A 23,323-nucleotide genomic window follows, 5' to 3' on the forward strand; every position below is an offset into this window, starting at 1 on the left:
GGCGTGGACCCCCCAGTCCTCTGTGGAGACAGGGGCACTGACGCCTACTCCCTGGGGCCAGCCGCTGTTCCTATCCAGCTGCCTCGGCAAACAGCAGCTGCCACCGGGGGGTCTGGGGGCCACGTCTGGACACTGTGACCCAAAGGACTGGGTGGGGGTCAGGCTAACCGTGCCTGGACACACTGAGGGCAGGCAGGACAGAAGGTGCAGCCTTTGGGGGCCACTAGCCACCCAAATGCCTTGCGATGGACTCCTGTGACTTAGAGCGGAGCTGGGGTGGGGTGGCCAGCTGAGCCCAGCCCGCTAACCAGTGGAGACCACCCCTCTAGGCCCCCGCCCTCACACCAAGCCTCTGTCCACTCCCTCACTGAACTGCCCTCTCCTGACCCCCAGGCCCCAGTCAGTCTCCGCCGGCCACTGAGGCATGTGGACGCCACCAGCCTACCCTCCACGCCTGCCCCCAGGAGGCCAGCAGAGGATGAGACCACTCCCCAGCCATACACAGAGCTCCCGAGTAGGACTCTGCCCCAAGTTGGGCTGCCCTGGGGCGGGGGGCCCGCTAGGGCCTCCCACACCCCATTCCCTTCACCCTTAAAGATTTGGCTGCCCGGGGCCACGGACCCCCGGGGTTGGGGGGCCCTGCCCAGAGTGTGCCTTACAAGAGGCTACAGGAGACGACGCCCTTACTGGAAGGCACGTGGGAGAGAGCAGGGCGTGTGAGCTGCTCCACACCAGGTTGAGGACGGCCTTCTCGAGGTCTTTCGAGGGTGCCGGGCCCTGCGTCTGAGGGCTCCGGACCCACGCCAGAGACCCTGTCTCCTGCCGTGGCAGCAGGGGCCAGGCGGGCTCCCTCAGAGGACCCTGACCTCAGTGGCTGCCCCGGGAGCTTCTGGGCCCGCTCCTGGACTGCCCGCTCTCCCCGGCTCCCCGGAATAGCACGGCGCCACCCCTTCTCAGACACAAGGCCCCACGCGCACCGGTGCTGTCTGCCCACGTGAGCCTGAGCCAGACCTCAGAGGTTCATGCCATGAGCGCCATGCCACCCCTAGGGAGGGACCCCAGGAAGGCCCAGGGAGCAGGGCCAGCTCCCCATCGCCCAGGAAGTGAGAAGGTTGAGGGGCTGGTGACTTCTCCCACGGGGGTGGGGGTGGCCTGGAGCTCACACACACACATCATGTGGCTGCTGGCTGCTTGGAGTTTATTTTCTACTTGGCGCGAGGCACAGGTTAGGGGGTGCCGGGAAGGCTCTCCTGTGGCTTGGATAGTAAAGAGTGGAGTTCTCTCAACTTCCTTTTTGGTGTTTTGCTGTTTTGATATTAAAAACCCAACTGCTTCTGTTGGCTGCAGCCTGCTCACTCTCAGGGAGGGGAAGGAGGGGGGGCTCTGACAAGCCTAGCGCCTCGGGAGGAAGCCCGGCAGCTGGTGGTGGCCACTCAGGACGGGGGCCTGGAGTTGGTTTGGCCAGGCTGGCCGCCAGGCTGCTGCTTCCCCACGGCTTCCCGAGCCAGGTCACAGGTGATCGTGCCGGTGGAGGCCTGGGCTGGCTCTGAGCTGGGGGAGAGCACGTGGTCAGAGGCTGCTACCACCTGCCCCTTCCCCACCCCCCCCCCGCTGGCCCCCAGGAAGGCGGACTCACTGCTCTGGGGACTCCAACACTGTGGTCATGAATGGGAGCGTGGACTTCCCAAAAAAGAAGCTAGCCCACCAGTGTCCCGGGTCGGCTCTGGGGAGACCTGAGAGAAGCAAAGTGAGGCCAGGGTGCTGCTGCCCGCCCCCCCTCCAGTCAGTCCCTGGGGACAGCCAGCGGTGGATCTGCGCTCACCGGGGTGGCGGGGGATGCCTTCCCCAGGGTACTCGGCACTTCCGCAGGAGCTGTTACTGGAAGTGGAGCCCAGGCGGCCTGGAGAGAAGAGGCCAGGTCAGCTCCACAGGGCACTGAGCCCCCAGCCCACCGGACCAAGAGCTGGCTTTGCCTGCAGCACAGGGCCGGTGCCAGGGGTCCTTAGCCGCTCATTCCCCACTCGGATACGGATTCTCAAGGAACTGGAGCTGACACCACAAGCTCGGTGGGGGAGCCCGGGTCAGACTTGGGGAGGTGGGGAGGGCAAGGGGCTTACTTACGCCGGTAGTAGTCGTGGGTGGCCACGAGCGAGCCGCTGGAGGGGATGGCTGCCATGCTCTTGCTTGTGGGCTGGTGGAAACCTGCGCACGCGGGGGTCGGGGAGCCCCTTCGGTCACCGCTGCCTCTCGAGAAGGGCACTCCCCACCCGGACCCCAGGGTCAGCCGCGTGGGCTCTCGGGAGGGGCGGAGGCCGGGTTTGTTTACCGAGCCGAGGCGGGGCTCCGGAACTCCGGGACCGCCCTCTCCGCGCGGGCGGCTCTAACCAGCCCGAACAGGCCGCGCGGGACAACAAAGGCGCTTTGTGCGCGGGGCCGCCGGCCTGGGGCTCCGGGAAGCGGCCCTGCCTGCAGCCGGCGCGCTCCCAGCTCCGCGCCCCGGGCCCTGCCCGCCGCCCCCTCCCCACCCTCGCCCTTCGGTCCTCCCGGACGCCGGGCGCTCCGCCCCGCCAGCCGTCGCTCCCATTCGGGCCGCTAGACCCCACCCACGCGCCGCTCGGGCCCTCACCTCGGCGGCGACCCCTCGCGGGCCTCGGCGCTCGATCACGGACGGCGGGGACCGGGTCGCTAGGCCACTGAGCCCATCTGCGAAGGAGACCACGACCGACAGCTCCACGACCCAGACGCGCGGGGCGCGCACGCGCGGACGCGCCCCCTTATATAGTGGCACCGCCCCGCGCCCTGCGAGCCCCGCCCCGATCCCGGCCCCGCCCCAGCCCCAGCGAGGCCCCGCCCCTGCTAGGCTCCAGTCCCGCCCAGGACCCCTGCGAGGCCTATTAGGCCCCGCCCCAAGCTCAGCCTGGCCCCGCCCCGCCCTGCCCCGCCCACGTGGCCTGGCCCTAGCTGGCCGCCCCTGGAGGAAGTCCAGCCCTGCAGCGTCCATCTGACTTGGGCTGCCTGGGCAGCGCATCCCAGCCTGGCCTGGGCTTGGGGTGGTTAAATAACCACTGCCCCAGTCCTAGAGCAGGACCTGTCTCCCTCCCACCTCTCGTCCCACCTTCCCGGGCCCTGGCCACCGTTTTGGACCCAGGCCCGCTGCTGGTCCAGCCTGTCTCCACCTTTCCAGGTCCGTGGAGGCGGCGGGGGTGCCGGACGGTGGCCCCTGCACTTCCGGTCTGTTTCTGCCGCTGCCCACAGTCCTGGGCTGAGCCCCGCAGGCCCAGCGCCTGCAGTGCCCTTCTGCTCAGGCCTTCTCTGCCCAGGATGGGGCACTCCCCACTCTCACCCATATTGGGGGGGCATCTGCTTGCGTGTGCCCAGCCCTCAACCAGACGTGGGCCCCCGCCAGCGGGTGCCCTCCCCCAGCTGTCGGCCTGGGTGGTACCCAGAACGAGCTGTGTGCCTCTAGCTTTCCAGCCGTTCAGGGACTTCATTGCAGGCGGGAAGCTGGGGAGCCCACCCATGTCTCCCTCACAGCTCTGGGGGTTCTGGAACCCACTCCCCGTTCTCAGCTACAGCTTGCATCCAGCTGCTTGCAAGGCGTGGGTGGGGGAGGAGGGAGAGAGGAAAGGAGGGCAGGCAGAGGGGGAAGCTTATGTCGGTGAGTGGGGTAAAGACCTCTGTTTGGGGATGTCTCCAGCAGCTGGAGGCGAGGCCCCCAGTTTTGGGCAGCCCCAGAATGTTCCCTGCAGTGCCTGGGCCCTGCCACACCCTGGCTCTTCAACCAGGAGGAGGACTTCCTTTCCAATGTGGAAATCAGCCTTCCCCTCCAACCCCCAGCCTCCCTCTGTAGGGAGGGGAAGTCCCCCTGTCCTCTCCCTGGCTCTTTGGCACTAGGCCCTGGCTGGGCAGTCTCGCCCCTGGTGGCTGGGAGGGTCTCAGGAGATCTGTGGCGGCTTCGGTGGGGGGCCATCAGGAAGATCCCCTAACCCCCTGGGTTGGGCCCTCCATGTCCTCACACCCCCTCAAGGACCCCTCCAGGATTCCTGAACCTCAGTCCAACTTCTCATTCAGGAGACGGAGAAACCGAGGCCCCAGGAGGGGAGCGGCCTTGCTGCCCCTGGATGTGACCCTTTATTGGGCTGGGTGGGGGGTCAAGGCTGCTGACCTCCTAACTGCGACCTGGCTTGGGTCGCGGTGTGGCCAGGGGACTCTGGAGGAGGTGCAGCTACCTGGCCCAGGTGACCCTCATTCCTTCTCGACCTCCTCTGTCTCTTCCTGGGGTCCCCATGGACTGGGCCCCTGCCGGTCACTGGGAAAAGGACAGTTCCAGCGTCTCTCCCTGCCACCCATCCAGCCGCATCTTTCATGGGCTTCCAAGATAACCGTGGTTCACAGCGAGGGTCAGCTGGATTGCTCATACCTGTGAGACAAGACCCTGAAGGAGAGGCGCGTGGCCCCCCAAGCCCTCACCCCAAGCTCCCTTCACAGCCAGAGACCTTTGCTTCCCAGGGTCACCACAGGCACGGCCTGGCCGTCTTCCTGCCCTCCTCCAGGGCATTAATTCTGGATGGTGACTTTACTGCAAATCAAATTTAATTCTTAAGGGCCATTTGCCATCCCCCACTCTTCTCGTGCTCACCAAACCCTGAACCTGGTCGTGGATCAAATGTACCAGGGCCCTGTTGCGGGGTTATTGGCCATTTGGGTCCATGTGGGCTCTGGCCATCAGCTCTGCTCAGGGCCTCAGGGGCCGCCCACGGTGCGGGGCAGCCTCTCCCCTCTGGTCTCAGCTCTGCTGCCAGCCCCTGACCACATGCTCGCCTGGGATGGGCAACAGAGCGCCCTCACCCCAGCCCACCGACTTGCCCGGTTGCACGTGTCTACCCTTCCTGCCCTCCCCTGAGACACACCACCAGTTGGAAGCTGGCAGCATCGGGGTCGTCCCCAAGTGGGGGGCAGCCCCCAGTGAGCTTGAAGCATGATTGGGTTGGGTGTTGTGTGGCTTGAGAAGGTGGTGGGTTGCCAGCTCTGGCCGCGTGCTGGGGAAACTGAGGACAAGGGCACCGCCTTCGTGGGTTTGTAGGGACACAGGAGCCAGGCAGAGGCGCTGAAAGGGGTCTCTGAGTGAGACGGGGGCCCTGACTGGACCGTGCGCTGTTCTGTTCACCCAGTGCTCGGGCTGGCTGAGCACCTACTGTGTGCAAACGGCTTGGCCAGGCACGGGGAGTGGTGGTGAGTCAGATAGGTGCCCCTTCCAGCAGAGGGGCCAGCCCAGAAGGAGGGTCCCCTCTCAGTGAGGGGGGACAGGAGAGGGGTTGTAAGGCTTCAGCTGAGAAGGAGCTGGGGAGGGGCCCAGCGCTCAGAGCTGCCGGGCAAGAGCAGGGGGGCTGCTGGCCTTGGACGGGGTGGGCGGCCAGTGGCAGGACCTGCGACGGGAGAGGCAGCCAGGCCTGAGGGGTCACTGACAGGGCAGATTGGTCAGTGCGGTTGACACCAGGAGGATGGAACGTTCCAGCAAGACCCAGGCTTGTCTTGCTCTGAGGGACCCTCAGCCACAGGGCTCTCTGCCCCTTCCGTGAACTCCCGTGTCCCTGTGGTCGGCGGCTGAGTGTGTGGGCATCTTGTGGGGTGCCCCTCATGCATGCCTCCAACAGGACTGGGGTGCCAGGGCCCGAAGCTGGGGAGACCAGCATGAGGGGCCTGCCCAGGGCCATGGACCGCTCATATGGTCAGGAGTGGGGTAGGGTTTGGCGAGGTGCCCTGTCCAAATTCTGGGCCTGGTGGTCACTCAGGAGGGGACACAGCTTGGGGAATGAGGGTTGGTGCCATTCCGGGGGCCCAGGAGGCGTGCCGAGTACTCCCGGGGGAGGGGGAAGCAGCAGTGTGAGAAGTGGGAGGCCAGATGCGTTGGGACCCCTGGGGTAGAGCCATCCCATGGCGGGGTCTGAGCAGAGAGCGCTGAGACTTGGGGACTGCTCTGGAGAACAGGGTCAGCTTAGGCGCAGGAGGGCCACCAGGGCTTCTGCTGGGAGGGGCTCGGGGAGGGAGGCTGGTGCTGGCCTTGCTGCTGTGGCTTCCAGCCACCCAGAGCCGTGGGTAACCCGCCGTGAGGCAGGCAGTGCAAGGCCAGGTGTGCCGCGGGCGGTGAGCAGGGAGCCCCTGCCCTCTCCGGGCTCAGTCCCCAGGGGCTGAGAACGTGCTATCTCAGCGCTAGTGCAGGGAGGTGCAAAGGCCCTGGGGCTGGAGGGAGCCCTGGTGCCCTGGGCTGCGGGTATGGGGAGGTTGAAGTCAGGTTCTACCTCCTGGAGGGGAGCAGAAGATGAGATGTCCCAGGGGCTCCCCAGGGGGTGGGGGGTGGGGGAGAACATGTGGCACCTGTGTCACTCTGTGCCGGCCTCACAGCCTGGGCCATCCCGCCCCCGGGGCCTCCGCAGCCTCTCCTCCGCACGGCTCACAAACAGTGCCGGGCCCTTGGGACGGCCCCGACACAACCACACCCCCATCTGTTCCCCGTGGGGCCCAGACTGCTGCCTCCCTGGGGCTCCCTGGGCCTGGCTCAGGCCTGGGCAGCTGCGGAGGAGGGTGGAGTACCGGGAGGTAGGGTCAAGAAGCCACGGGCCCCTCCACCCCAGGCAGAGCTCAGCTCCCGGGTGGCCTAGAAGCTTTGGACCCTGGCGGGAGAGACCTGGAGGAGTTCTCTGGCTGCCCCCTGCCCAGCTCGGAGCTGAGACTTCCTGGGGGCTGTAGCTCCCTCGTCCACGTTCAGAGCTTGGTGGCCCTCAACTCCGTTCCATTCTCTCCACCCCAGTTCCCTGGCTTCGGCCAGCAGGGCCCTCCTTAGCCTGATCAGGCCACGTGACACCCCTCGCTGGGCAGAGCCCGTGAAGCCTGTGCCTCCGGAGCTGAGGGCGAGGCCAGCCGTGCCCTGGGGTCACCCTTGGCCGCCAGGGTTTGGGACCCTGGGCGGGCAGGGCACGCGGCTGTGACCCGCTGTGGTCACTTCCTGTCTGGGATTCTCTCCTGTAGAAGTGTCTTGGGAGCAGCTGCTGCGGCAGAGGTTGGGGTGCAGGATGTGTGTTGGTGACCTGCACCTGTGGGGGGAGCCGGGAGGACGCAGGACTGGGTGAGGGGTGGTGTCAGCTCAGGCAGCTGGCCCAGCGGGGCTGCGGCGGGCCCATGGGGAGCCCCGGAGCGAGGAGAGACGTCAGGGTGACCTGCGTCAGGCCCCAGGCAGCCAGCGGGGGAAGTGAGCCTTGGGGTGTGGCGGCCCAGGCTGACCCTGAAGGAGGGGCGGTGGGGGCCGTGTGCTGACCACTCCTGGCCAGGCGGGGAGGCCTTCCCTGAAGGAGCCCTGGTGGCGGCGTCTCCCACCTGCCCGGGCCACCGTCCAGCAGCCTGCCCCTGTCCGCCTCACCCTCAACCTCGCCAATGACTTAAAGAGCAGATAATCCAAAAAAAGGGTTTGTTTTGTTTGTTTGTTTTTAAAATTTATTTATTTATTTATTTATTTATTTATGGCTGTGTTGGGTCTTCGTCTCTGTGCGAGGGCTTTCTCTAGTTGCGGCAAGTGGGGGCCACTCTTCATCGCGGTGCGCGGGCCTCTCACTATCGCGGCCTCTCTTGTTGCGGAGCACAGGCTACAGAGGCGCAGGCTCAGTAGTTGTGGCTCACGGGCCCAGTTGCTCCGTGGCACGTGGGATCTTCCCAGACCAGGGCTCGAACCCGTGTCCCCTGCATTGGCAGGCAGATTCTCAACCACTGCGCCACCAGGGAAGCCCCTGTTTGTTTTTTTTAAAGCGAATGTGTAAAGGCTGCATTTACTAAGCCAGGAAGGTGGGGCTCTGCCAGTCACTCTCCACAGCTGGCGTCGGGGACCTGGAGCAGATGGGTGCACGTCCTGGTTGGAACAGGGAGAGGGGTGAGGGGTCTCGGCCTCCATCTGGTCCACCCCAGCCCATGCGCAGACGGCATGCGATGACCCCCAGAGGGGCTGCACCCCGGTCTGGTGTCCTCGGAGGCTCTGGGTTGACCTCAGGGCCCTTGTCTTGCTGGCCACCCCCAGGTGTGGCTCCAGCCTTGGGGAAACACAGGCTCGTGCCCTGCCGGCCCAGGTTCCCAAACCCCGGCGGCCAATGGTGACCCGCGAGGCCTGGGCAGGGGCTGCTCCATCTTTAGGGTGGGTGGTGACAGGGTCTGGGACAGGGGCCAAGCTCAGGAGAGGTCAGCCCTTCCCTTCCACTTGCCCCAGGGGGTGATGGCCCGTGTGCTTGGAGGCTCGTGCAGGGCTCAGGGTGGGCAGGCTGGGCGCGGGGTCAGGACGCAGCACGTGAGCCTCCAGCCACCTGGGAAGTGGTGACAGGAAAACCGTCGGGAGGGCTGGAGATGGCCACACGCAGGACGTCTGCACTGTGGAAGGGGCAGGATGGCTGATGGCCATGGGCTCCCAAGGCTGCGGGGGCAAGGCTTGGGCCTGGGGTTCGGGTCGCGGCTGTGCAGCAGGGCCTCCTGCTGTTCCCGAGCCCCATCCCCTCCCGCCAGGATTGGGGTGGTGACGGCACCTTCCTGACAGGTGTTCTGTGAAGACCGGACGGGAGGGGCCAGGTGCTGCTCAAACCCAGGGGCTGCTGCTGTCACGGTGCCCGTGTGGTTGCTCTGGCCGCAGGCGTTTGGGGGTGAGGTGAGGGCTCTGGAAAGTCCGAGCAGGGCTGGGGCCCTCGGGGCTCCTCCACCTGCTCCTGGAGAATGGGGCTCCCCCCCAGGACCACGGCCCGGACCGCCCCTTACCTTCCGGTCAGAAGACCTCTTCCCTGGGGGCAGTGACCGCCGGGCTCTCTAGCAGGAGCTGGGCCTCTGTAGGTGAGGTCACCATTTGCAGAAGAAATAAAACTACTGACTAATGTTTAATGAACGCCTACTATGTGGGGGCACTTTGTGCGGCCAGACGATTCCTCAGGGAGCAGCGGCCAGCATCCGCCGTTTCCCAGTGTCCTTGTCGGTAAAACGGGAAGTGCCAGGACCTGGCGCATAGCAGGTGCTTAGTGAAAGTCACTATTTATAGCACTTTTCACTACTGGAAATAACCTAATTGGTTTTTTTGCTGGTTAAGTAAAATCTAGGAGGGCTGAGCTTGCACCTGTTCAGTCCCCAGTGGCTAAGAAAGAAGCAGCGCTGTTGTGGGTGTTCAAGAAATACAGTTGATGAAAGGGTGAATTGTGTAGTAAAAGACATTACAGATTTCCAGCATGAAGGAGTGAGGCGGTCAGAAAGACTCTCTCCCCAAAAAGCAAATACAAACCTGGGAACAACTGTCAGAAGCAAGCATTTCAGTGCCCTGGAATTCCACCCAAGGCATACAACAAATCAGGGTTTATTCATCAAGAATACCGAACTTCAGGATAAGATCTAAAATTACTCGGCGAGGGAATTCCCTGGTGGTCCAGTGGTTAGGACTCCAAGCTTTCATTGCTGAGGGCCTGGGTTCGATCCCTGGTACTAAGATCCTGCAAGCCTCGCGGTGCAGCCAAAAAAATTAAAAATAAGTAAAATAAAATTACCCGGGGCAAAGCACCAGGAGAACCTCAGCTGGCCTGAGAAACAGCACCCAGCCAACAAACACTGACTCTGGGGTGGCAGATGCTGTAATGACTGACAAAGGCTTTAAAGAGGCTGCTGTAAAAATGCACCAACACACAAGTGTGAGCACTCGTGTCAAATGACGGAGAATGAGCTTTGACAAACACATTCATGATCAAAACCATGCAAACGAGGAATAGAAAAGGACGTCTTCAATCTTGTAAAGAGCATTGCTTACACCAGCGAACTCCCAGCAGGTACGGCCAACACCGTGCTTGATGGAGAAAGACAGGGTCCTCCCACCAGGACTGGGTAGGGAGCGAGGATGTCCACTTCGGCGATGAATATTCAGCGTCTACTGGAAGTCATGGCCCGTACAATGAGGCAAGAAAAAGAAACAAAAGGCATACTGATTGCAAGTGAGAAATAAAACTGTCCCTCTTCACAGACAACGTGGTGGTCTGTCATCAAGGAATCTATAAAAAACCTAATTGAGTGACTGAGATTAGCAAGATAACAAAGTCAATGGGCAAAAATCAATCATAGCCCTACATACTAGGGATTTACAACCAGAAGCAGAGATTTTTTAAAATACCATTTATAATAGTGACACTCTGACATGAAACACTTAGCTATAAACCTAATAAAACACGTATAGGATTTGTAGACCAAAAATTAAAGCTAATGAAAGAAATCAAAGAAGGCCTAAGTAAATGAAGACCCAACACAGTAAAGACATTGGTTCCCTCCAAACTGACGTATAGATTTAGTGCAATTCCAATAAAAATCTCAGCAAAATTTTTAAAAAGATGTAGATCCTAAAATTAACACAGAAAGACAAATGAACTATGATAACTAAAACATTTTTGAAAAATAAGAATATAGAGAAATTGCAATACCCAAATCTTTTTATTGAGGTAAAATTCCTATAAACTAAAACTAACTATTTTAAAGTGGGCAATTTAGTGGCAACCATTTAATACATTGACAATGCTGTGTAACCACCACCTCTATCTAGTTCCAAAACATTTCATCCCCAGCCCAAAAGGAAACCCTGTATCCCTTAAGCAACACCCCTCCCTCAGCCCCATTAATCTACTTTCTGTCTCTATGATTTTACCTCTTCTAGACATTTCATATAAATGGAATCATACAGCATGTGGTCTGGTCTTTTGTGTCTGGCTTCTTTCACTCAGCCTACTGTTTTCAAAGTTCATCCATATTGTAGCATGCAACAGTACTTCCTTTTTTTTAACCAAAATTTTTTTTTTTTTGCAGTAAAATACACATAACAGTTTAACCATTTTTGTTTTCCTTTGGCCGTGCCGCCGGCTTGCAGGATCTTAGTTGCCTGACCAGGGATCGAACCTGGGCCCTGGCTGTGAAAGCAGAGTCCTAACCACTGGACTGCCAGGGAATTCCCGTCTTAACCATTCTGAAGGGTGCAGTTCAGTGGTAATAAATACATTCATAATGTTGTGCAGCCATCAGCACCAACTGTCTCCAAAGCTTTCATCTTGTAAAACTGAAACTCTGTCCCCATTAAGCGATCATTCCCCATTTCCCCTCCTCCCAGAAACATCATTTTGACTTTCTCTTCGTATGATTTTGACTAATCTAAGTATCTCGTGTAGGTGGGATCACACAGTATTTGTCTTTCTGTGACTGGCTACCTGGCCTAATGTCCTCGAGGTTTACCCATGGTGTAGCTTGTTTCAGAATTGCCTTCCTTTTCCAGGCTGAATAATATTCCGTTGCATGCATAGGCCACATTTTGCTTATCCATTCATCTGCTTATGGACACTTGGATCCACTTCCACATTTTAACTATTTTGAATAATTCTGCTGTGAACATGGGTGTACAAATATCTCTTTGAGACCCTGCTTTCAGTTCTCTAGGGTATATACCCAGGAGTAGAGTTGCTGGATCATATGGTAATTCTATTTTTAATATTTTTGGGAACTACCATAGTGTTTTGCATAGTGGCTGTACCATTTTACATTCTTACCAACAGTGCACAAGTGTTCATATTTCTCTACATTCTCTCCAACGTGGTATCTCATTGTAGTTTTGATTTGAATTTCCCTAATGATCAGTGATGTTGAGCCGCATTTCATGTGCTTATTGGCCATTTGTATATCTTCTTTGGAGAAATGTCTGTTCAAGTATTTTTCTCATTTTTGAATTAGGCTGTTTGTTTTCTTGTTGAATTTTAGGAGTTTTAAATATATTCTGGATATCAATTCCTCATCAGATATCTGCTTTGCAACTATTTCCCTCTATTCTGTGGGCTACGTTTTTACTCTGTTTACAGTTTCTTTTGAGGTGCAAATTTAAAAATTTTTTCACGAAGTCCAATTTGTCTATTTTTTTTTCTTTTGTTACCTGTGCTCTTGGTGTTATATTCAAGAAATAATTGCCAAATGCAATGTCATGAAGATTTTTTTCCTGTTTTCTGCTAAGAGTTTTATAGTTTTAGGTCTTACCTTTAGGTCCTTGATCCATTTTGAGTTAATTTTTGCATATAGTGTAGGTAAGGGTCCAGCTTCATTCTTTCGCAGGTGGGTAGCCAGTTTTCCAGCACCATTGGTTGAAAAGACTCTTTTTTCCCTGTAGTCTTGGCACTCTAGTCAAAAATCATTTGACCATACATACGAGGACTTAGTTCTGATTGTAATAATTTGAATCTTCTCTCTTTTTTTCTTAGCCTATCTAGCTAAAGGAAATTTTGTTGATGTTTTCAAAGAACCAACTTTTGGTTTCATTGATTTTCTCTACTGTTTTTATATTCTATATTACATTGATCTCTTCTCTAATCTTACTATTTCCTTCCTTCTGCCAGCTTTGGGTTTAGTTTGTCCTTCTTCTCGTTCCTTAAGGTGTAAAGTTAGGTTGATGATGTGAGATCTTTCTTGTTTATTTTGTTTAAACTTAAAAAAGATTTTTATTTATTTATTTATATTTTAAAATTCTTGGCTGCGTTGTGTCTTCATTGCTGCGCGTGGGCTTTTCTCTAGTTGCGGCGAGTGGGGGCTACTTTTCGTTGTGGTGCGCGGGGTTCTCATTGCGGTGGCTTCTCTTGTTGCAGAGCACGGGCTCTAGGGACAAGGGCTTCAGTAATTGTGGCTCGTGGGCTCTAGAGCTCAGGCTCAGTAGTTGTGGCGCATGGGCTTAGTTGCTCCACAGCATGTGGGATCTTCCCAGACCAGGGCTCGAACCCGTGTCCCCTGCATTAGCAGGCGGGTTCTTAACCACTGCGCCACCAGGGAAGTCTGAGATCTTTCTTGTTTTTTAATGTAAGTGTGTATGGCTATAAATTTAACCCTTAGCATTATTATTTGCTATGTCTCATAAGTTTTGATATGTTGTATTTTCATTATCAGTCATCTCTAAGCATTTTCTAATTTTCTTTGTGATTTCTTCTTTGATCCATTGGTTGTTTGAGTGTGTTGTTTAATTTCTACAAATTTGTGAATTTTACTTCTGTTATTGATTTCTAACTTTATCCCACGGTGGTTGAAGAAGACACTTTGTATGATACCTATCTTAAAAAATCTACTGAGATTTAATTTGTGGCCTTAACACATGGTCTATTGTAGAAATTGTCCCATGTGCACTTGAGAAGAATGTGTGTTCTGTTGTTGGGTGGGGTGTTCTGCATGTATCTGTTACATCTAGTTGGTTTAGCACGTTATTTCAGTCCCCTATTTCCTTATCTTCTCTCTGGTTGCTCTGTCCATTATTGAGACGGGAATATTGAAGTCTCCATTAGTGTAGAACTCTCTATTTCTTCCTTCAATTCAGACAGTTTTGCTTCATATATTTTGATGGTCTGTTATTAGGTACGTAATGACTAATGATGTTGAGCATTTTTTCATGTGCCTATTGACAATTTGTGTATCTTCTTTGGATAAATGTTTATTCATATCCTTTGCTCATTTAAAAATTGAGTTATTTGTCTTTTTATTATGGAGTTGTAAGTGTTCCTTATATATTCTGAACACTAGACCCTTATTCATTATGATTTGAAAATATTTTCTCCCATTCTGTAGGTTGTGTTTTCACTTTCTTGATAGTATCCTGTGTTACATGAAAGTTTGAAATTTTGATGAAGTCCAATTTACCTATTTCTTCTTTTTTGCTTGTGTTTTTGGTGTCATATCTAAAAATCTATTGCCAAATCCAAGGTCATGAAGATTTACACCTTTGTTTTCTTCTAACAGTTTTATAGATTTATTGGGCCTTCGGTCCATTTCGTATTAATTTTTGTATATGGTGTGAGGTAGGGGTCCAACTTCATTCTTTTGCAAGTGGATGTAGAATTATCACAGCACCATTTGTTAAAGAGATTATTCTTTTCACACACTTCCTGATTTTAGCAATTGCTATAAAACTGCAATAATCGATTCAGTGTGGTCTTGGTGTGGAGATAGACACAAAAATCAGTGTAACAGAACAGAGTCCAGAAATAGCTCCAGAAATAGCACACATAGGTCCAATGGTGCTTTGACAAAGGTGCAAAAGCAATTCAATGGAGAAAGTATAATCTCTAGACAAATGATGCTGGAAGAACTGGACATCCATATGCAAGAAAAATGAATCTTGACCTAAATCTCACACCTTATATGAAAATTAACTCAAGATGGATATTGTATGTAAATGTGAAATGTAAAACTATAAAACTTTTAGAAGAAAATATGGGAGAAAATCTTTGTGGTATGGGGTTTGCCAATGTCAATGGTCATTCCACACCAGAAAAAATTGGGTGCATTGGACTTCATCAAAATGAAAAACTTTTGTGCTACGAATGACTGTTAAGTGAATAAAAAGACAAGCCACAGACAGGAAGAAAATATTTGCAAGTCAAATATCTGATGAAGGCCTTGTATTCAGAACACATAAAGAGCTCTCAAAACTCCACACTAAGAAAATAAACAACCCACTGAAAAATTGGGCTAAGGCTCTGAATAGACATTTTTCCAAAGAAGATATACATATGGCTGATAATCACATGAAAAGATGCTCAACATCATTAGTCTTTAGGGAACTGCAGGTCAAAACTGCAATGAGACACCACTTCAGACCCACAGAATAACTGTAATCAAAAAGACAGACCCATAACAAATGTTGGTGAGGATGTGGAGATGTTGGAACCCTCCTACATTGCTGTTGGGAATGTAAAATGGTGCAGCTGCTGTGGAAAACAGTTTGGCAGTTTCTTGAAAGGTTAAATATAGTCACCATATGACCCAACAATTCTATTCCTAGATATCTACTCAGGATAAGTGAAAACATATATCCACACAGAGAGCTTAGACAGGAATGTTCATGGCAGCATCATTCCTATTAGGTAAAAAGTGGGAACAACCCAAATGTCCATCAACTGACGAATGATGACCAAATGTGGTATAACTAAGGAATGAAGTATTATTTGGCAAAAAAAAATTGAATGAGGCACTGACACATGCTACAATGTGGATGAGCCTTGAAAACACTCTAAGTGAAAGTATCCAGTCACAAATGACCACATCCTGTATGATTCCATTTATATGAAATGTCCAGAATAGGCAAGCCCACAGATACAGGAAGTAGATTAGTGGTTGCCAGGGTCTTGCTTTGGGGTAGGGGAGTGACTACCTAATGGCTTGGGGTTTCTTTCTGGGGTGATAAAAATGTTCAGAAATTAGATTATGGTGATGGTTGCACAACTCTAAATACACTAAAAGCCATTGCATTATACTTTATATATATGTACTTTACATGGATGAACTTTATGGTATGTAAATGACATCTCAATAAAGCTGTTGGTTTTTAAAAGGATAAAAGACCTGAATGGAACTTCACTAAAGAGAATGCACCATTCAGCACAGGGAAAGTTCTTCAACATCATCAGTTATAAGAGAAATGCAATTAAAACCAGGATGGGATAGCATTGCACACCCATTAGAAGAGCTAAAACAAAATTTCCAACAAGAGACTGACAAGAACAAGTGCTATTGAGGGCGTGGAGCAACTGGAACTCTCACAAAGTGCTGTGGCATGCAAAATGGTACCAGTGCTCTGGAGATCAGTGTGGCAGCTTCTTAAAAAGTGAGTCACACGCCCGACAAATGATCAAGCAATCCCACTTCTGGGCATTTGTCCAAGAGAAATTCAAACTTATGTTCGCAAAAACCTGTACACAAATGTCTATGGTGGCTTTATTCATAACTGCCAAGACTGGAAACAACCCAAACATCATCTAGTGGGTGAAGGATAAGCAAATTGCGGTCCATCCACACGTGGAATACCATTCATTGTTAAAAAGGAATGAACCACTGAAACACGTAACCACCTGGATGACTCTCAAAACATTATGCTGAATGAAAGAAACCGGACCTGGGACCTCCCTGGTGGCGCAGTGGTTAAGAATCCGCCTGCCGCAAGAGGGAGGAGATATGGGGATATATGTATATGTATATAGCTGATTCACTTTGTTATACAGCAGCAACTAACACATCATTGTAAGGCAATTATACTCCAATAAATATGTTAAAAAAAAAAAAGAATCTGCCTGCCAGTGCAGGGGACATGGGTTTGAGCCCTGGTCCGAGAAGATCCCACATGCCACGGAGCAACTAAGCCCCGTGCACCACAACTACTGAACCTGCGCTCTAGAACCTGTGAGCCACAACTACTGAGCCCGTGTGCCACAACTACTGAAGCCTGCGTGCCTAGAGCCCGTGCTCTGCAACAAAGAGAAGCCACTGCAATGAGAAGCCCGTGCACCACAACGAAGAGTAGCCCCCGCTTGCTGCAACTAGAGAAAGCCCGTGTGCAGCAATCAAGACCCAACGCAGCCAAAAATAAATAAATAAATAAATTAATGAAAAAAAAAACCACTTTAAAAAAAGAAAAGCTAGACCCAGAAGATAACACACTGTAGGCTTCCATTTACATGACATTCTCAAGAAGACAAAGCTATGGTGATGGGGAGGAGATCCGTGACTCTGAGTAGGAGGAAGGGGTGAGTATAAGGGGTGAGCACGGGGGAGGTTTTGAGGGTCATGGGGGATTCTGTGTCCCAACTGATGTGGCTACGGGAGTCTGTACCTGTGCTAACCTTCACAGAACTGTACATCTTTCAAAAAGTCCATTTTCTGTATAACTCAAAAATAAAAATATATAAATAGCTTAAGAAGCACAACCATCACAGTAAAATTGATTCAGTTAAGAATTCTCCATGAGTGCTAAGTTGAGAGGGATTTTAATGAGGAAAAGGATATTTATAGAATCCAAAGTACATCCTCATTAAGTATTTAATCATTACAAAGGGAAAAAGAGTAACTTCACGGTAGGGAAAGCTGGTGGACACCACCTCCACCAGGTGATTGAGGATAACGCCACCACTGATGGGTAAGCTGACGTCAGGCACCTGCCTGTCTGACATGCATTGCTCCTGTGGAATTCCTGCCGGAAAAATAAAATGTGAATCTATTCATGCAGAAACATGAGAAAAACCCCCAGCAGAGGGACATCCTGCAAAACAGCTTGTCTCCACTCTTTAAAAACGTCTGTGTCATGAAAGACGCAAATGGCCAAGAATCTGTTTCAGATTAAGGAAACTAAGAGCCTTGACCACCAAAACCAACATGTGATCCTGGATTGGGAAAAGTACAGCTACGAAAAATATCACTGGGACAAGTGACACAATTAGAAGCTGGACCGCACATTGAGGGATTGTATCCACTGGAAACGTACACTGAAGTATTAAGGGGTCGAGGCAATGATTTATGCAACCTTTTCTCAAGTGTTTCAGAGACAATAATATAAGCAGACACAGAGAGAGACAGAGAACAGTACAGCAGACAGTGCAGGTATGCAGAACTAGTGATGTGGACGCAGGGCATAAGGCAGCGTTCTTGGCCCTCTTCTTGCAACTCTTCTGTAAGTTTGAAATTGTTTCAGAAAAGAAGTTGACATGTGTGGACTCAACTCCTGCTTCCAACCACAGAGAAGTGGCAGGAAGGCCAGCCCGCCTCCAGAAATGAGTGTGAAGCTGGACGGAGCCCGGCAGCAGCTGCTCCAGTCAGTGGACACTGGACCCTCAGGGCCGTGAGCTCTCAAGGGCCCACCCTCCTGGCTCCCCGGGGGCGGTCTTCTGACCACAGCCCTGAAGCAGGGCTCCAAGCAGAGCACGGTGGTCCCCGCAAGCTCGGAGGCCGAAGCTGGGGTGCAAGGCAGCCGAAGGTAGAGAGCAGCCGGTGCCTAGAAACTCATGTGGGGTCCCTTCGAGCATGTGGCTGAGGGCTGGAGGGGGTGCTGCTGGAGGCTTCCCCGAGAGCAGACACTATGGGTTGTGTACTAGCTATTTATTCCTGCATAGCAAATTTAGTGGCTTTAAAAAACACGCCTTTACAAATCAGAACTACAATGAGGTACCACCTCACACCAGTCAGAATGGCCATCATTAAAAAGTCTGGAAATAACAAATGCTGGAGAGGATGTGGAGAAAAGGGAACCCTCTTATGCTGTTGGCGGGAATGTAAGTTGGTGCAGCCACTATGAACAACAGTATGGAGGGTCCTCAAAAAACTAAAAATAGCGCTACAATGTGATCCTGCAATCCCACTCCTGGGCATATATCTGGAGAAAACCATAATTCAAAAAGATACATGCACCCCTATGTTCATAGCAGCACTATTCACAATAGCCAAGACATGGAAACAACCTAAGTGTCCATCGACAGATGAAGGGATAAAGAAGATGTGGTCCGTACAGTATATACAATGGAATATTACTCAGCCATAAAAAAGAACGAAATAATGTCATTTGCAACAACATGGATGCAACTAGAGATTATCATGCTAAGTGAAATAAATTAGAAAGAGAAAGATAAATACCATATGATATCACTTATACGTGGAATCTAAAATATGACACAAATGAACATATCTACACAATGGAAACAGACATAGAGAACAGACTGGTGGTTACCAAGGGGGAGGAGGGGTGGGGGAGGGATGGATTGGAAGACTGGGGTTAGCAGATGCAAACTATTGTATATAAGATGGATAAACAGCAAGGTCCTACTGTATAGTACAAAAAACTATATTCAATATCCTGTGATAAATCATAATAGAAAAGAATATAAAAAAGAATGTATATATATGTATAACTGAATCACTTTGCTGTACAGCAGAAATTAACACAACATTGTAAATCAACTATACTTCAATTAAAAACCCCCCAAAACCCCCAAACTTCCCCCCCACCCCCCCCACACACATTTACTATATATACCCAGCTTCCATGGGTCAGGAGTCCAGGCACGCCTTTTTTTTTTTGGTGGTGCCATGCAGCATGTGGGATCTTAGTTCCCCGACCAGGGATCGAACTTGTGCCCCCTGCAGTGGAAGCGCAAAGTCTTAACCACTGGACCACTAGGGAAGTCCCCAAGGCCATGTGGAAAGGGTGGGCAAACCTTAACTGGGTCTTCTGCTCAGGGTTTCAAAAGGGTACAATCAAGGTGCCAGTGTTTCCTTCAGAGGCTTGGGGTCCTCTTCGAAGGTCATGTGGCTGTAGGACTGAGGTTCCTGCTTTCTTGTTGGTGGACAGCAGGAGCCTCTAAGAGGTTGCCCACTGTTCCTGACACATGGCCCCTCCCAGGCCTCTCACAACCTGGTAGCTCACTTCTTCAAGGCCAGGAGGAGAATCTCTTACTCTGGTCTGCAAAGACAGAGTCTTAAATACTGCAGACCAATCAAGAGAGTGACAGCTCATCACCTTCGTCATGTGCTATTGGCTAGATGCCAGCCACAGGTTCCTTCTGCACTCAAGGGGAAAGATACTCCAGGGCGTGACTCCTTGGAGGACCCCTTAGATCATGTCCACCAGGAGCCGAGATCGAAACAAAAACACTGGAAGACCAGCTGTGCTGGGCAGAACTGGCACTTGGGCCCAGCCAGAATGGAGACACCTGCTTACTTATTTTTTGGGAGAACAGACTACAACCTACAGCAATGCCTACTCTAGGCTCATCTAAGAAAATTTAAAACTGAGCCCCATAAAGAGCTTTGGGGGGACTGAAACCGGAAGCTGAGTCTTGCCAAGTCGAGGGTCTTGTGAGGCACTTTGGGGTTCCCAGATCGAAACCAACAAAGCATGAAAACAAGCCCACAAAGGTCCAGTAATTGAATAGCTGCTAAAATGAGAAACAACAGTCTTCCTAGGAAGATAACAGAATCCAGAGTCTTTACAGAATGTTCAGTATTCAGCCCAAAATCACTAGACGTGTGAAGAAATAGTAAAATTTCCTCCTTGTCAAGGAGAAACACCAGCTGTCAATTAATTTCCTCCTAGATGTAAATTCACCCTTCATTGCCTGCTCTGCAAAAGTGGATCAGCTCACTATAAAGGAGAAATGCTTAATGTAATTTTGTCCACTGTCACAGAGCAGGTGGCAAAGGAATTTACAGCCAACAGGCAGTAAAAGCATGACTGGCATAATGTACACACACTACAGCTCAAAACTCCACCTCTGTGGTGTACAGCAAACAGAAATGCTCACACAAGTGGCACACAAGGGAGGTTCATAGCAGCTTAATGTTCAGTAGCTCAAAACTGGAAATGGAATACTACACTGCAGTGAAAAAAACCCAAACACCTCCCAAATGCAGCAGCAAGGGTGCATGTCACAAACATGACGGCAGGTGAAAGAAGCCGGAAAAAAGAACACAAACTGCACATACCATTCACGCAAAGCTTAAGAGCAGGCAAAGTGATGTATAGCGGGAGAAGCCAAGGTAGTTGTTGGCTTTGAGGGCATGATGCAGAGTTCTGTTTCTTGGTCTGGTGGTCAAGCACGTAATTTGTGCACGTTTCTCTAAGTTGTTCAAGGACAGGCTGGAGCCCTGTCTCCCTTGGTGCCCGGTCCTTTCCCGGCCCAAAGCCTCCTGCATCAGTTCATCCTAAGAGCCCCTGAGGTCCCCAGCTCCTGAGGCAGGTTATTCCCAACTGCCCAGCTGAGGGGAGCTCTGTTCAAAGAGCAGAAAAGGCAGGCTGCAGAGTTGCTAAGGCTCTTCCTGTTCCCCAGGGAGATTTCTGAACCTGGGGGTGGGGAGGCTGGTTTAGCACTGAGGCCTCTCCCTCCCCCACTCCAGGGCAGGGGCCCAGGGGAACCGAGCAGGGTGCAGGAGGAGCTAGGTGATGCAGCAAATGCCCACCTGCTCCCTTCTTTCTCCTGGGCCCAGAGAAGGCTGACCGTGGCGGGGGTCGGTGAGCCTGTAGCCCTCCCCTGGTTCTCCCCTGTGTCCCCAGCCCCATTGCAGGGCTGCGCCTTCTTGGCCCGAGAGGCTGCTCCCTCCCGTCTCTGGTTGGCCTCCCAGCCTGCAATGGGCCAAATGGGGGGCTTGGCCACTCCCTCTTCCTGGCTCCAGGCTGGAGCCCCTGACCCTGCACACCGGCCCAGAGCCAGGGCCCAGCCCACCAGACCCCCTCTCTGCTCGCCGGAAGCGGGTGGAGCTGGGCTAGCGCAGGCAGGGCTGCCGCTGGCCCTCGAAGCATGGGTGCCCGCCCCCTGCCCCGGGTTCCTGGGGAGTGAGGGCCTGTGGGGAGGCGCCTGCGAGCCCGCAGCTCCTTCACCATGGTGACGGCTCCCTGCTGCATGGCAGGTACCGGTGGCCCCAGCACGGGTGGGGGCAGGGCAGGCCAGCTGCCCTCCTCCTCTCTGAGGGGCTGTGCCCCCCTCTCTAGGCTTCCCTGGCTGACACAGGTCAGCCTCACAAACCCTCCCAGACACGCTGGGTTTGGCAGGAGGTGTGTTTGGGGGCCTGGATTGTCCAGTAAGTCGCCCCGGCTTACTTTCACTCGGCCCAGAAACCGAGCGCAGGGCGGGCAGGCTGGTGGGGCCTTGGCTGGCCTTGGGATCTTGCTGGTGTGCACGTGGCCTGGCTCCGCCCGGCCCCGCTCCCTTCTCTGATTAGGGGCCGTGACCTTGCTCTTCTGAGGGGAGCTGGTAGCCAAGAGCTCCTCTTCACCATGGAGACCACTTAATTTGCGGCCTCAAGGGCAGCTCAGTGCCCTGGGTGCCCAGCCTGGAGAGCTGGGGGCAGGGGAATGTGTCCCTGAGGCCGTCCAGGGTCCTGCTGCCCAGGTAGGCTGGGAGACAGGTGCGACTGACCCCACATGTAAGGATGCACACCGACGCCCAAGGAACAGAGGGCAGCCCGTGGCCCAAGGCCAGGGGGTGATGTCATTCTGAGACACCCCGCAGCCCTCCCCTCCCCCCGGCCCCCCCCCCTCAGGCCGCTGTCTGGGCCGCTGCGACCATCACCCGGGTTGCTGGCCCCTACCTGCTGTGGCCGTGGCCCCCCAGGAAGGCACACGCACAGGTGGAAAGCTCTGCATTCGCAGGTTATTATTAACCCGGCAGTGACGTCACCCGCAGCCAATGGGAGGCGGGTTTATTTCCAGGGCTGACAGCTTGATAACGGTTAATTTTAGCTGGATCTTCTTTCCCCAGGCTCGTGAAAATCCCTGCCCGCCAAAGAGGGGGCTGTCTGTGTCGCCCCCCCCAAACAGCTTGTGGCTGGGCCCGGGAGCTACTGGAGGGGCTGAGAAGGCGGGACCTGTAACCCCCCCTCTGCCCGCTCCCCAGAAGGTGCCCTGGGAGGCTGCACCAGCCTCCTTAGCAGGAGTCCCTTCTTTGCTTGTCCCCCCACCCATACCCTGGGCTGCTACGGGGGCCACTGTGACCAGTGGCTCAGGTGTGGGAAAAGGGCTACAGGGGCGGAGCCTGACCTGGGAGAGGGGAGGAGCACAGCTGGGACCTGGGCGGGCTTGTCCAGAAGTAACGCTGCCCCGGCGCAGGCCTTCCAAGCCTTCCGCAAGCTCTGCCCTCCTTGTGCGTGACCTTGGGCACTGTGCCCAGTTGGCTCTTGGTCCACGGGTCCTCAGGCTGCCTGGGAGCCCGACCACGCAAGGCTTGGTGACTGTGGCTGTTTAGTGCATCACAGAGTGTTTAGTATTGCTTAGTATTTCATAGTTATTCAGTACTAGTCAGTGATTAGTAGTTATTTAGTACTATTCAGTGGTTATTAAGTACGAATCAGTAGTTAGTAGTCATTAAACACTATTCAGTGGTTAGCAGCTGTTCACCAGTCAGCTGGACCACGCGGTAGTGCAGCTGTTCACCAGTCAGCTGGACCACGCGGTGGTGCAGCCCTGCGCTGCTGGTCCGGGTCATGCAGCACCATACCTCCCTCCGTGTCTCCACCGTGTGAGCCCAGTGTCTCCAGACGCCATGTTGCCCGGGCTCCCAGGGCCCTGCAGGTGGTCCGGCTGAGGACGGATGGGCATGTCCTGGGGACACGGAGGCCTCTTGGGGGAACCACTGGAGACCCCTGCCCCGGGTCAGCGAGCAGGTCCTTGGGGGGGACGCTGCCTTCCACTAGCAGCGGCCACTGCTCTGGGGAGCGTGGCCTCCCAGCCCCTGGTGCAGGCAGCCCACTGTGCTTTGGTTCCTGCCAGGCGACAGCAATGGGTGAGCCCAGAGCAGAGAGGCGAGCCTCAGGCCTGTGCGGGCGTCTGATGAACACCCTCTGAGGCTTCAGGCAGCTGGAGATCCCTGGGGGAAGTTGGGGTGGCGACCACAGGGACCCGGGCCTCCTGCCCCCTTGGTCCGTCCCATCCCAGCCTCGGTCAGTCACGGCATCTCCCAGATCCTGCCTAACCTTCGGCAGAAGGGGACGCATTAAACACAGAGGCCAG

General features: G+C 53.6%; 1 protein-coding gene and 1 long non-coding RNA gene across 4 annotated transcripts; both read right to left on the reverse strand.

Moving 5' to 3' along the window:
• Positions 1 to 1,350: 1,350 nt before the first annotated feature.
• Positions 1,351 to 2,764, reverse strand: PPDPF (pancreatic progenitor cell differentiation and proliferation factor). The gene is made up of 5 exons (XM_059896545.1): positions 2,627 to 2,764; positions 2,122 to 2,202; positions 1,823 to 1,900; positions 1,637 to 1,733; positions 1,351 to 1,551 (listed from the first exon to the last, which is right to left on the reverse strand). Exons 2-5 carry the CDS (start codon positions 2,174 to 2,176, stop codon positions 1,434 to 1,436), a joined length of 348 nt encoding a protein of 115 aa, XP_059752528.1. The 5' UTR covers positions 2,177 to 2,202; positions 2,627 to 2,764; the 3' UTR covers positions 1,351 to 1,433.
• A 4,757-nt stretch (positions 2,765 to 7,521) lies between these two features.
• On the reverse strand, positions 7,522 to 23,323 carry LOC132348753 (uncharacterized). Of its 3 annotated transcripts, XR_009497543.1 has the most exons (4): positions 22,812 to 23,323; positions 9,812 to 9,928; positions 8,559 to 8,850; positions 7,522 to 7,897 (listed from the first exon to the last, which is right to left on the reverse strand). It is a non-coding gene; the product is annotated as an uncharacterized LOC132348753 (long non-coding RNA). The 3 variants fall into 3 exon arrangements; XR_009497541.1 differs by lacking the exons at positions 7,522 to 7,897; positions 8,559 to 8,850 and having other exon boundaries at positions 9,319 to 9,928; XR_009497542.1 differs by lacking the exons at positions 7,522 to 7,897; positions 8,559 to 8,850 and having other exon boundaries at positions 9,319 to 9,931.

The sequence above is a fragment of the Balaenoptera ricei genome, chromosome 15 (genome assembly GCF_028023285.1).
Source record: "Balaenoptera ricei isolate mBalRic1 chromosome 15, mBalRic1.hap2, whole genome shotgun sequence".
Taxonomy (NCBI): domain Eukaryota; kingdom Metazoa; phylum Chordata; class Mammalia; order Artiodactyla; family Balaenopteridae; genus Balaenoptera; species Balaenoptera ricei.

What these genes read in the sequence shown, in the direction of transcription:
- PPDPF (XM_059896545.1), bottom strand. Translation starts at nt 2,176, where the DNA reads ATGGCAGCCATCCCCTCCAGCGGCTCGCTCGTGGCCACCCACGACTAC. An exon ending in AGGCATCCCCCGCCACCCCG is followed by an intron (nt 1,734 to 1,822) that starts GTGAGCGCAGAT and finishes TGCTTCTCTCAG; the next exon opens with GTCTCCCCAGAGCCGACCCG. An exon ending in GTGTTGGAGTCCCCAGAGCA is followed by an intron (nt 1,552 to 1,636) that starts GTGAGTCCGCCT and finishes GCTCTCCCCCAG; the next exon opens with CTCAGAGCCAGCCCAGGCCT.